This window comes from Ranitomeya imitator, chromosome 4, assembly GCF_032444005.1.
Source record: "Ranitomeya imitator isolate aRanImi1 chromosome 4, aRanImi1.pri, whole genome shotgun sequence".
Lineage (NCBI taxonomy): Eukaryota > Metazoa > Chordata > Amphibia > Anura > Dendrobatidae > Ranitomeya > Ranitomeya imitator.
The window spans coordinates 140,638,320-140,651,014 of record NC_091285.1 but is presented as its reverse complement, the minus strand read 5'-3'; the positions used below and the strand labels follow the sequence as shown (position 1 = coordinate 140,651,014).

At 44.2% G+C, this 12,695-nt stretch overlaps 1 protein-coding gene across 1 annotated transcript in view; it reads right to left on the bottom strand.

Annotated features, from left to right (window-relative positions):
• Positions 1-12,695, bottom strand: part of F12 (coagulation factor XII) — a 172,778-nt gene that overhangs the window by 81,197 nt on the left and 78,886 nt on the right. Inside the window, exon 5 of the mRNA XM_069763973.1 lies at positions 7,685-7,792. Within this exon, the coding sequence (XP_069620074.1) occupies positions 7,685-7,792 (108 nt within the window). The remainder of the gene's footprint in view (positions 1-7,684; positions 7,793-12,695) is intronic.

Here is a 12,695-nt window from a genome sequence, read left to right as displayed (position 1 = left end):
GTCTCTTTGAAGCCCTTAAGGATGTCATGGTGGGATTTCCTATGCCTGCTGGTTTGAATGAGTCTATGTCTTTGGCCATTCAGATCGGTCGACGCTTGCGTGAGCGTAAATCTGTGCACCATTTGGCGGTATTACCTGAGCTTAAACCTGAGCCTATGCAGTGCGATAGGACTTTGACCAGAGTTAAACGGCAAGAACACAGACGTCTGAATGGGCTGTGTTTCTACTGTGGTGATTCCACTCATGCTATCTCTGATTGTCCTAAGCGCACTAAGCGGTTCGCTAGGTCTGCCACCATTGGTACGGTACAGTCAAAATTTCTTCTGTCCGTTACCTTGATCTGCTCTTTGTCATCGTATTCTGTCATGGCATTTGTGGATTCAGGCGCTGCCCTGAATTTGATGGACTTGGAGTATGCTAAGCGTTGTGGGTTTCTCTTAGAGCCCTTGCAGTGTCCTATTCCATTGAGAGGAATTGATGCCACGCCTTTGGCCAAGAATAAGCCTCAGTACTGGACCCAGCTGACCATGTGCATGGCTCCTGCACATCAGGAGGTTATTCGCTTTCTGGTGTTGCATAATCTGCATGATGTGGTCGTGTTGGGGTTGCCATGGCTACAAGCCCATAATCCAGTATTAGATTGGAAATCCATGTCGGTGTCCAGCTGGGGTTGTCAGGGGGTACATGGTGATGTTCCACTTCTGTCAATTTCGTCATCCACCCCTTCTGAGGTTCCAGAGTTCTTGTCTGATTACCGGGATGTATTTGATGAGCCCAAGTCCGATGCCCTACCTCCGCATAGGGATTGTGATTGTGCTATAAATTTGATTCCTGGTAGTAAATTCCCAAAAGGTCGACTGTTTAATTTATCCGTGCCTGAGCACGCCGCTATGCGCAGTTATGTGAAGGAATCCCTGGAGAAGGGGCATATTCGCCCGTCATCGTCACCATTAGGAGCAGGGTTCTTTTTTGTAGCCAAGAAGGATGGTTCGCTGAGACATTGTATAGATTACCGCCTTCTAAATAAGATCACGGTTAAATTTCAGTACCCCTTGCCATTGTTATCTGATTTGTTTGCTCGGATTAAGGGGGCTAGTTGGTTCACCAAGATAGATCTTCGTGGTGCGTATAATCTGGTGCGAATCAGGCGAGGAGATGAATGGAAAACTGCATTTAATACGCCCGAGGGTCATTTTGAGTATCTAGTGATGCCATTCGGACTTGCCAATGCTCCATCAGTGTTTCAGTCCTTTATGCATGACATCTTCCGAGAGTACCTGGATAAATTCCTGATTGTGTACTTGGATGACATTTTGATCTTCTCGGATGATTGGGAGTCTCATGTGAAGCAGGTCAAACAGTTTTTCAGGTCCTGCGTGCTAATTCTTTGTTTGTGAAGGGATCAAAGTGTCTCTTTGGTGTGCAGAAAGTTTCATTTTTGGGGTTCATCTTCTCCCCTTCTACTATCGAGATGGATCCTGTTAAGGTCCAAGCCATCCATGATTGGACTCAGCCGACATTTCTGAAAAGTCTGCAAAAGTTCCTGGGCTTTGCTAATTTTTATCGTCGCTTCATCTGCAATTTTTCTAGTATTGCCAAACCATTGACCGATTTGACCAAGAAGGGTGCTGATTTGGTCAATTGGTCTTCTGCTGCTGTGGAAGCTTTTCAAGACTTGAAGCGTCGTTTTTCTTCTGCCCCTGTGTTGTGTCAACCAGATGTTTCTCTTCCGTTCCAGGTCGAGGTTGATGCTTCTGAGATTGGAGCAGGGGCTGTTTTGTCGCAGAGAGGTTCTGATTGCTCAGTGATGAAACCATGCGCTTTTTTTTCCAGGAAGTTTTCGCCTGCTGAGAGAAATTATGATGTGGGCAACCGAGAGTTGCTGGCCATGAAGTGGGCATTCGAGGAGTGGCGTCATTGGCTTGAAGGAGCTAAGCATCGCGTGGTGGTATTGACTGATCATAAGAACTTGACTTATCTTGAGTCTGCTAAGCGGTTGAATCCTAGACAGGCTCGTTGGTCGCTGTTTTTTGCCCGTTTTGACTTTGTGATTTCGTACCTTCCGGGCTCTAAAAATGTGAAGGCGGATGCTCTGTCTAGGAGTTTTGTGCCCGACTCTCCGGGTTTGTCTGAGCCGGCGGGTATTCTCAAAGAGGGAGTAATTGTGTCTGCCATCTCCCCTGATTTGCGGCGGGTGCTGCAAAAATTTCAGGCTAATAAACCTGATCGTTGTCCAGCGGAGAGACTGTTTGTCCCTGATAGGTGGACCAATAAAGTTATCTCTGAGGTTCATTGTTCGGTGTTGGCTGGTCATCCTGGAATCTTTGGTACCAGAGAGTTGGTGGCTAGATCCTTTTGGTGGCCGTCTCTGTCGCGGGATGTGCGTGTTTTTGTGCGGTCCTACGGGATTTGTGCTCGGGCTAAGCCCTGCTGTTCTTGTGCCAGTGGGTTGCTTTTGCCCTTGCCGGTCCCGAAGAGGCCTTGGACACATATCTCTATGGATTTTATTTCTGATCTTCCCGTTTCTCAAAAGATGTCAGTCATTTGGGTGGTCTGTGATCGCTTTTCTAAGATGGTCCATCTGGTACCCTTGTCTAAATTGCCTTCCTCCTCTGATTTGGTGCCATTGTTCTTCCAGCATGTGGTTTGTTTACATGGCATTCCAGAGAATATCGTTTCTGACAGAGGTTCCCAGTTTGTTTCAAGGTTTTGGCGAGCCTTTTGTGGTAGGATGGGCATTGACTTGTCTTTTTCCTCGGCTTTCCATCCTCAGACTAATGGCCAGACCGAACGAACCAATCAGACCTTGGAAACATATCTGAGATGCTTTGTTTCTGCCGATCAGGATGACTGGGTGTCCTTTTTGCCATTGGCTGAGTTCGCCCTTAATAATCGGGCCAGCTCGGCTACCTTGGTTTCGCCATTTTTCTGCAATTCTGGGTTCCATCCTCGTTTCTCTTCAGGACAGGTTGAGTCTTCGGACTGTCCTGGTGTGGATACTGTGGTGGACAGGTTGCAGCAGATTTGGACTCATGTAGTGGACAATTTGACCTTGTCCCAGGAGAAGGCTCAACGTTTCGCTAATCGCAGACGCCGTGTGGGTCCCCGACTTCGTGTTGGGGATCTGGTTTGGTTATCTTCTCGTCATATTCCTATGAAGGTTTCCTCTCCTAAGTTTAAACCTCGTTTCATTGGTCCGTATAGGATTTCTGAGGTTCTTAATCCTGTGTCTTTTCGTCTGACCCTTCCAGATTCTTTTTCCATACATAACGTATTCCATAGGTCATTGTTGCAGAGATACGTGGCACCTATGGTTCCATCTGTTGATCCTCCTGCCCCGGTTTTGGTGGAGGCGGAATTGGAGTATATTGTGGAGAAGATTTTGGATTCTCGTGTTTCTAGATGGAAACTCCAGTATCTGGTTAAATGGAAGGGTTATGCTCAGGAAGATAATTCCTGGGTTTTTGCCTCTGATGTCCATGCTCCCGATCTTGTTCGTGCCTTTCATGTGGCTCATCCTGGTCGGCCTGGGGGCTCTGGTGAGGGTTCGGTGACCCCTCCTCAAGGGGGGGTACTGTTGTGAATTCTGTGGCAGAGCTCCCTCCTGTGGTCACAAGTGGTACTTCGGCTGATTCTCTCTGTGAGCTTCTGTTGGTGGAGGGAAGTGGTACTGCGGCTTCTGAGTTTCCTCCCTCAGGTGATCTGGTGAGGTCGTTAGGTGCTTCTCTACTTAACTCCACCTAATGCTTTGATCCTGGCTTCCTGTCAATGTTCCAGTGTTGGACTTGCTTTTCCCTGGATCATTCCTGTGGCCTGCTGCTCTGCATAGCTAAGTTCTTCTTTGCTTTTTGTTTGCTATTTTTTCTGTCCAGCTTGTCTAATTTGTTGCTGGAAGCTCTGGGATGCAAAGGGTGTACCTCCGTGCCGTTAGTTCGGTACGGAGGGTCTTTTTGCCCCCTTTGCGTGGTTTTCTTTAGGGTTTTGTGTAGACCGCAAAGTTACCTTTTCTATCCTCGATCTGTTAAGAAAGTCGGGCCTCACTTTGCTGAATCTATTTCATCTCTACGTTTGTCTTTTCATCTTAACTCACAGTCATTATATGTGGGGGGCTGCCTTTTCCTTTGGGGTATTTCTCTGAGGCAAGGTAGGCTTATTTTCTATCTTCAGGCTAGTTAGTTTCTCAGGCTGTGCCGAGTTGCATAGGCAGAGTTAGGCGCAATCCACGGCTGCCTCTAGTGTTGTTTGGAGAGGATTAGGGATTGCGGTCTGCAGAGTTCCCACGTCTCAGAGCTCGTTCTATGATTTTGGGTTATTGTCAGATCACTGTATGTGCTCTGACCGCTATGTCCATTGTAGTACTGAATTGCCTTTCATAACAGAAGGCCCTGACTAAACGATCTGCCTTCACATCTCAAGACGGGACCAAGTATTTTTCCTCTGGCCCGCATCCACTCCAGTGGATGAGGTACTGGAGGGAATTACAGATCCACCGAGAATCCACAACCATCTGAACCTCATGATCCATGCCACTGTCTACTGAAAGCTGAGGAGGCAGGGATGAGGGAGATAATGCAGAAGGGACATACTCCTTTAACAGGGATTTATGTAATACGTAAGGCTTCTTTCACACTTCCGTCTTCTGCTGTGTGACATTGTGCAGTGAAATGACATATCGACGGACGTCACTAAAATAGTGAAAAACGTGTGTGACACAGAGAGAGAGAGAGAGAGAGATAGACAGACTTTTTCCCGCTTTTGAAAATCCTTCCGGCATGCTCAGAGTGGAAAAATGTGATAAGTCGCTGGATTCCTGTGTCTGACGGTCAGCGACAGATCCTGCGTCCATAGGCTTCCATTATAGCCGACGACAGGCAGCGCAGGATGCATCGGTGACCGATTTTCCGACATGCAGAAAAAACGTTCCTCTGTACGTTTTCTCCACATGGACCGCTATTTTCCGACGGATCCAGTGCACGACGGATGAAACGGATGGCCATCCGTCACAATCTATCACTAATACAAGTCTATGGGAGAATGCAGGATCCTGCATTCTCAAAAATCGATGGATTGTGACGGAAGCTGAAAGACGGAAGTGTGAAAGAGGCGTTAGGCTACTTTCACATATCAGGCTTTTGTCATTAGGCAGGATCCGTCAAATTTGTAAAAAAACGGATCCGTTGCAAATTGTGAAAAACTGATGCAATGGATCCGTTTTTTTGCTGGATCCGTTTTTATAAATGAACCCGGGGATAGAGTTTGGACTTCCTGTTCCGAGAGAGAGAGACCCCAGAACGGAACTTTTGCATGATTGTATGGATAATGCATGGGAAAACCGGATTCGGAGGCTGGATTCATCATTTCACATGTCACTTTCATCTGTTTATCACTGGAACCGTCGCTTGGCGTTTTTTCACTGGACAGAAAAACGTTCCTATGAACGTTTTCTCCGGCCGCTGGAAAATAAATTTTAGACGGATCCGGCAAAAAGCGGATGAAACATGTGGACATCAGGTGCAATCCGGCGCTAATACAACTCTATGAGAAAAAATGGATCTGGCGGAAAAAAACAGATCCGTTTTTTTCAAAACTCGCCAGATTGTGCCTGATGGCAAAAACCTGATGTGTGATTTGTTTTAGAAAATGGACTTTGCAGCATTTACTCCTGTTTTTATCCTAGATTTGGATTTACCCATTCATTTACCCTTCTAAACACCCCTCCTTAATAAAATTGGCTGTTGTCCTCCTTGCCCTTCCTCTGCCTATCTCTCCCATAATAATAAATAATGTCTTAAGTATAGTAAAATATTTAGAGAATATATATTTAAAAGATAGTGATATGCCACATGCACAGCTTGTTATTATTGTTAATTATTTTTTTCTTTTTGGAAAAATAAATAAAAATCTATTGAAAAAAAAAAAACTCTGGGTATCTATTGGGCGTTTTTTTAGTCTTCCCACTGACTTTTATTATTAAACTATTGAGTACCGTATATACTCGAGTATAAGCCGAGATTTTCAGCCCAAATTTTTGGGCTGAAAGTGCCCCCCTCGGCTTATACTCGAGTCACGGTAGCGGTGGGGTCGGCGGGTGAGGGGGTGAGGGCGCTGAGGTATACTTACCTAGTCCCAGCGATCCTCGCGCTGTCCCTGCCGTCCCACGGGCTTCGGCGCTGCAGTTTCTTCCTCTCTTCAGCGGTCACGTGGGACCGCTCATTACAGAAATGAATAAGCGGCTCCACCTCCCATAGGGGCGGAGCCGCTTATTCATTTCTCTAATCAACGGTGCCGGTGACCGCTGATAGAGAAAGAAGCTGCGGCACCGAAGACAGGAGGGGACAGCGCGAGGATCGCCAGGACTAGGTGAGTATAGCATATTCACCTGTCCTCGTTCCAGCCGCCGGGCGCCGATCCATCTTCCCGGCCGGCGCCTCCATCTTCCCGGCGTCTCTGCTCTGACTGTTCAGGCAGAGGGCGCGATGACGCATACAGTGTGCGCGGCGCCCTCTGTCTGATCAGTCAGAGCAGAGACGCCGGGAAGATGGAGGCGCCGGAACGAGACGCCGGGAGCTGCAATCAAGGGAGGTGAGTATGTGTTTTTTTTTCTTTATTGCGGCAGCGGCGGCACAAATTTATGTGGAACATCTATGGGGCACAGTGAACGGTGCAGAGCACCGTATATGGCACATCTATGGGGCACAGTGAACGGTGCAGAGCACCGTATATGGCACATCTATGGGGCACAGTGAACGGTGCAGAGCACCGTATATGGCACAGCACAGCTATGGGGCACAGTGAACGGTGCAGAGCACCGTATATGGCACAGCACAGCTATGGGGTACAGTGAACGGTGCAGAGCACCGTATATGGCACAGCACAGCTATGGGGCACAGTGAACGGTGCAGAGCACCGTATATGGCACAGCACAGCTATGGGGCACAGTGAACGGTGCAGAGCACCGTATATGGCACAGCACAGCTATGGGGCACAGTGAACGGTGCAGAGCACCGTATATGGCACAGCTATGGGGCACAGTGAACGGTGCAGAGCACCGTATATGGCACATCTATGGGGCACAATGAACGGTGCAGAGCACCGTATATGGCACAGCTAGGGGGCACAATGAACGGTGCAGAGCACTATATGGTTCACACCTATGGGGAAATATGAACGGTGCAGAGCACTATATGGCACAGCTATGGGGAAATAATGATCTATTTTTATTTTTGAAATTCACCGGTAAATGCTGCATTTCCACCCTAGGCTTATACTCGAGTCAATAAGTTTTCCCAGTTTTTTGTGGCAAAATTAGGGGGGTCGGCTTATACTCGGGTCGGCTTATACTCGAGTATATACGGTACTTCCTAACAGAAATGGCTTGAAAGATGTAAATTACTTCTTTTACGTGCTTGGCATCTTATGAAAGCCTAGGCACTTAAAAAACATTGAAAAGCCTGAATATATGAAGAGAAAGTAATTTTTACATAGAAATCAATAGGTCCATTCTTTTTAGCATTTTGTCACTGGTTTTAAAAAATGGCAGCAAAGGATCCTATGTGAACACACCCTTAGCACTGCCAATATCTTCCTACGATGTCTTCAGTGGCTTTCCTAAGAATTAGAAATTTTCTGTATTTTTGATGGTTCATTTTATTGTCTTAAATTTTAAGGAATATTTTCACCTTACCTTTCTTGCAATCCTTGCCTGTGTATGGCTCATTGCATATACAGTTGTAACCCCTTAAGGTGTTTTCACACGCACCTCTTGGCTCACACGGCTTATTCTCACAATTATCTGTAAAAAGAACATTTATACTGGCATATAAGAAAGAATAGCATCAGGTTCTTGAATGATTCATGATTTCGATAAAAGACTGTAACTATCCTCCGTTTTATCATCGAAGCAGATAATTTCTTAATACATCTTTATAGCGGTAGGAACTCTATTTTTTCATACACAACTCGAAATCTCATGCATAGACACAGATATAAAAGATAACCTGCTGTCTAGAACAGGAGCCTGTGGGCATGTGTACTTAGAAGCTCCACTCCTGTGACCTGGAAATAACTTGTTTTGTTAGTCAGAAGGACAAGAAGGACAAAAGTGTGATCATCCTCTTCTTACCTCAGCACCCTTGTTAACCTCAATATTAGATCAAAGAAATATGGTAAATCATACTGCATAAAATCTCCTTACCTCAGCACCCCTGGTATATTTAGCATTATATCAGAAGGACATGATTGACAGTAGTGTAATCAGCCTTTTCTTACCTCTGCTCTCTTAAGGTACCGTCACACATAACGATATCGTTAACGATATCGTTGATTTTTGTGACGTAGCAACGATATCGTTAACAAAATTGTTATGTGTGACAGCGACCAACAATCAGGCCCCTGCTGGGAGATCGTTGGTCGCTGGGGAAAGTCCAGCACTTTATTTTGTCGCTGGATCTCCCGCTAACATCGCTGAATCGGCGTGTGTGACGCCGATCCAGCGATGTCTTCACTGGTAACCAGTAGGGTTGAGCGAAACGGGTCGAACATTTTCAAAAGTCGCCGACTTTTGGCTAAGTCGGGGTTTCATGAAACCCGATCCGACCCCTGTGCGGGGTCGGCCATGCGGTACGCGACTTTCGCGCCAAAGTCGCGTTTCAATGACGCGAAAAGCGCCATTTCTCAGCCAATGAAGGTAAACGCAGAGTGTGGGCAGCGTGATGACATAGGTCCTGGTCCCCACCATCTTAGAGAAGGGCATTGCAGTGATTGGCTTGCTGTCTGCGACGTCACAGGGGCTATAAAGAGGCGTTCCCGCCGACCGCCATCTTACTGCTGCTGATCTGAGCTTAGGGAGAGGTTGCTGCCGCTTTGTCAGAAGCAGGGATAGCGTTAGGCAGGGTCCATTAACCACAAAACCGCTTGTGCTGCAGCGATTTGCACTGTCCAACACCACCCTCGGTGTGCAGGGACAGTGGAAGTTTTTTTTTTTTTTTTTTTCCCCTCAGCGCTGTAGCTCATTGGGCTGCCCTAGAAGGCTCCCTGATAGCTGCATTGCTGTGTGTACGCCGCTGTGCAAACCAACTGCTTTTTTCAAAGCACAAATCCTCTTGTTCCTTCCTTTCTGCACAGCTATCTTTTTTGTTTGTCCACACTTTTTATTTCATTTGTGCATCAGTCCACTCCTTATTGCTGCCTGCCATACCTGGCTGAGATTACTGCAGGCAGGGAGATAGTAGCTGCCTGCCATACCTGGCTGAGATTACTGCAGGCAGAGAGATAGTAATTGTAGGACATTCCCTGTTTTTTTTTTTTTTTTTTTTTTTGGTGGGAGATTAAGATTGGCAATTTGGCATTTCTGCTAGAGTGCCATCCCTGTGTGTGCCATCTCTCTCACATAGTGGGCCATAGAAAGCCTTTTCATTTTTCTGTATTTTTTTTTGTGGGGTGTATAAATTCTCCCTGATAAAAATACAGTGGGAGATTAATATTGGCCTTTGGGCTTGTGTGCCAGTCCTGAGTGTGCCATCTCTCTCACAAATAGTGGGCCATAGAAAGCCTATTTTATTTTTTTTTGGGTTTTATAAATTCTCCCTGAAAAAAAGGGAGATTAATATTGGCCTCTGGGCTTGTGTGCCAGTCCTGAGCGTGCCATCTGTGCCAGCCCTGAGCGTGCCATCTCTCTCACAAATAGTGGGCCATAGAAAGCCTATTTAATTTTTTTTTTGGTTTTATAAATTCTCCCTGAAAAAAAGGGAGATTAATATTGGCCTCTGGGCTTGTGTGCCAGTTGTGAGCGTGCCATCTGTGCCAGTCCTGAGCGTGCCATCTCTCTCACAAATAGTGGGCCATAGAAAGCCTATTTAATTTTTTTTTTTGTTTTATAAATTTTCCCTGAAAAAAGGGAGATTAATATTGGCCTCTGGGCTTGTGTGCCAGTTGTGAGCGTGCCATCTGTGCCAGTCCTGAGCGTGCCATCTCTCTCACAAATAGTGGGCCATAGAAAGCCTATTTAATTTTTTTTTTGGTTTTATAAATTTTCCCTGAAAAAAGGGAGATTAATATTGGCCTCTGGGCTTGTGTGCCAGTTGTGAGCGTGCCATCTGTGCCAGTCCTGAGCGTGCCATCTCTCTCACAAATAGTGGGCCATAGAAAGCCTATTTAAATATTTTTTTGGTTTTATAAATTCTCCCAGAAAAAAAGGGAGATTAATATTGGCCTCTGGGCTTCTGTGCCAGTCCTGAGCGTGCCATCTGTGCCAGTCCTGAGCGTCCCATCTCTCTCACAAATAGTGGGCCATAGAAAGCCTATTTTTTTTTTTTTTGGGGTTTTAGAAATTCTCCCTGGAAAAAAAAAGGGAGATTAATATTGCCCTTTGGGCTTGTGTGCCAGTACTAAGCGTTCCATCTCTCTCTCTCTCTCAGTCAGTGGGCCATAGAACGCCTATTTTTGGTTTTATTTGTTTTCTAAATTCTCCCTGAAAAAATCATTTTATTTTATTTGGTTTCTAAATTCTTCCTGATAAAATCATATTTTTTTTATTATTTTTTTTTCTAAAGTCTCCCTGAAAAAAAAAAAAAAAAAAAAAAAAACAGTGGGAGATTAATATTGGCCTTTCTGCTTGTGTGCCAGTCTTGACTCCTGGGTGCGTCATCTCTCAGTCAGTGGGCCATAGAACGCCTATTTTTGGTTTTATTTGTTTTATAAATTCTCCCTGAAAAAATCATTTTATTTTATTTGGTTTCTAAATTCTTCCTGATAAAATCATATTTTTTTTATTATTTTTTTTTCTAAAGTCTCCCTTAAAAAAAAAAAAAAAAACAACCAAAAAAAACAGTGGGAGATTAATATTGGCCTTTCTGCTTGTGTGCCAGTCTTGACTCCTGGGTGTGCCATCTCTCTCTCTCTCTCTCTCTCTCTCTCTCTCTCTCCAATTGTGGTCCATAGAAAGCCTATATTTTTTTTCCTTGATTTGGGTTCCAAAATCTACCAGAGAAAATAACTACATCAATCATTGGTAGAAAAATATTGGCCTCTGGGCTTGTGTGCCACTCCTGACTCCTGTGTGCGTCATCTCTCAGTCAGTGGGCCATAGAACGCCTATTTTTGTTTTTATTTGTTTTATAAATTCTCCCTGAAAAAATCATTTTATTTTATTTGGTTTCTAAATTCTTCCTGATAAAATCATATTTTTTTTATTATTTTTTTTTCTAAAGTCTCCCTGAAAAAAAAAAAAAAAAAACAACCAAAAAAAACAGTGGGAGATTAATATTGGCCTTTCTGCTTGTGTGCCAGTCTTGACTCCTGGGTGTGCCATCTCTCTCTCTCTCTCTCTCTCTCTCTCCAATTGTGGTCCATAGAAAGCCTATATTTTTTTTCCTTGATTTGGGTTCCAAAATCTACCAGAGAAAATAACTACATCAATCATTGGTAGAAAAATATTGGCCTCTGGGCTTGTGTGCCACTCCTGACTCCTGTGTGCGTCATCTCTCAGTCAGTGGGCCATAGAACGCCTATTTTTGTTTTTATTTTTTTTATAAATTCTCCCTGAAAAAATCATTTTATTTTATTTGGTTTCTAAATTCTTCCTGATAAAATCATATTTTTTTTATTATTTTTTTTTCTAAAGTCTCCCTGAAAAAAAAAAAAAAAAAAACAAACAAAAAAAACAGTGGGAGATTAATATTGGCCTTTCTGCTTGTGTGCCAGTCTTGACTCCTGGGTGTGCCCTCTCTCTCTCTCTCTCTCTCTCCAATTGTGGTCCATAGAAAGCCTATATTTTTTTTCCTTGATTTGGGTTCCAAAATCTACCAGAGAAAATAACTACATCAATCATTGGTAGAAAAATATTGGCCTCTGGGCTTGTGTGCCACTCCTGACTCCTGTGTGCGTCATCTCTCAGTCAGTGGGCCATAGAACGCCTATTTTTGTTTTTATTTGTTTTATAAATTCTCCCTGAAAAAATAATTTTATTTTATTTGGTTTCTAAATTCTTCCTGATAAAATCATATTTTTTTTATTATTTTTTTTTCTAAAGTCTCCCTGAAAAAAAAAAAAAAAAACAAACCCCAAAAAAAAATGGGAGATTAATATTGGCCTTTCTGCTTGTGTGCCAGTCTTGACTCCTGGGTGTGCCATCTCTCTCTCTCTCTCTCTCTCTCTCTCTCTCTCCAATTGTGGTCCATAGAAAGCCTATATTTTTTTTCCTTGATTTGGGTTCCAAAATCTACCAGAGAAAATAACTTCATCAATCATTGGTAGAAAAATATTGGCCTCTGGGCTTGTGTGCCACTCCTGATTCCTGTGTGCGTCATCTCTCACTCAGTGGCCCATAGAAAGCATATAGTTTGTTACATTTGTTTTCTAAATTCTCCCTGCAAAAATCTATTTTTTTTTTTTTGGGGGGTTTCTAAAGTGTTCCTGAAAAAAATAAAAATAAAAAAAAAATAATAGTGTGACATTAATATTAACATTTGTGCTTCAGTGACAGTCCTGCGTGTGGGGCATCTCTCTAATTTGCAGCCACCAAAAAAAGAGTGTGTAACATTGGGCCTGATTTTCGCTGTGGTCTCACCAACCTGTAAAGGGGTAGCTAAATCATACTGAAGTTATAGCTCACCGTGTAAGTTGTGTGACTGCAACAAATAACGTTAGTTTGGTTACGTTTTTAAAACAATGAGGAAGTCTAGTGGAAGAGGTCGTGG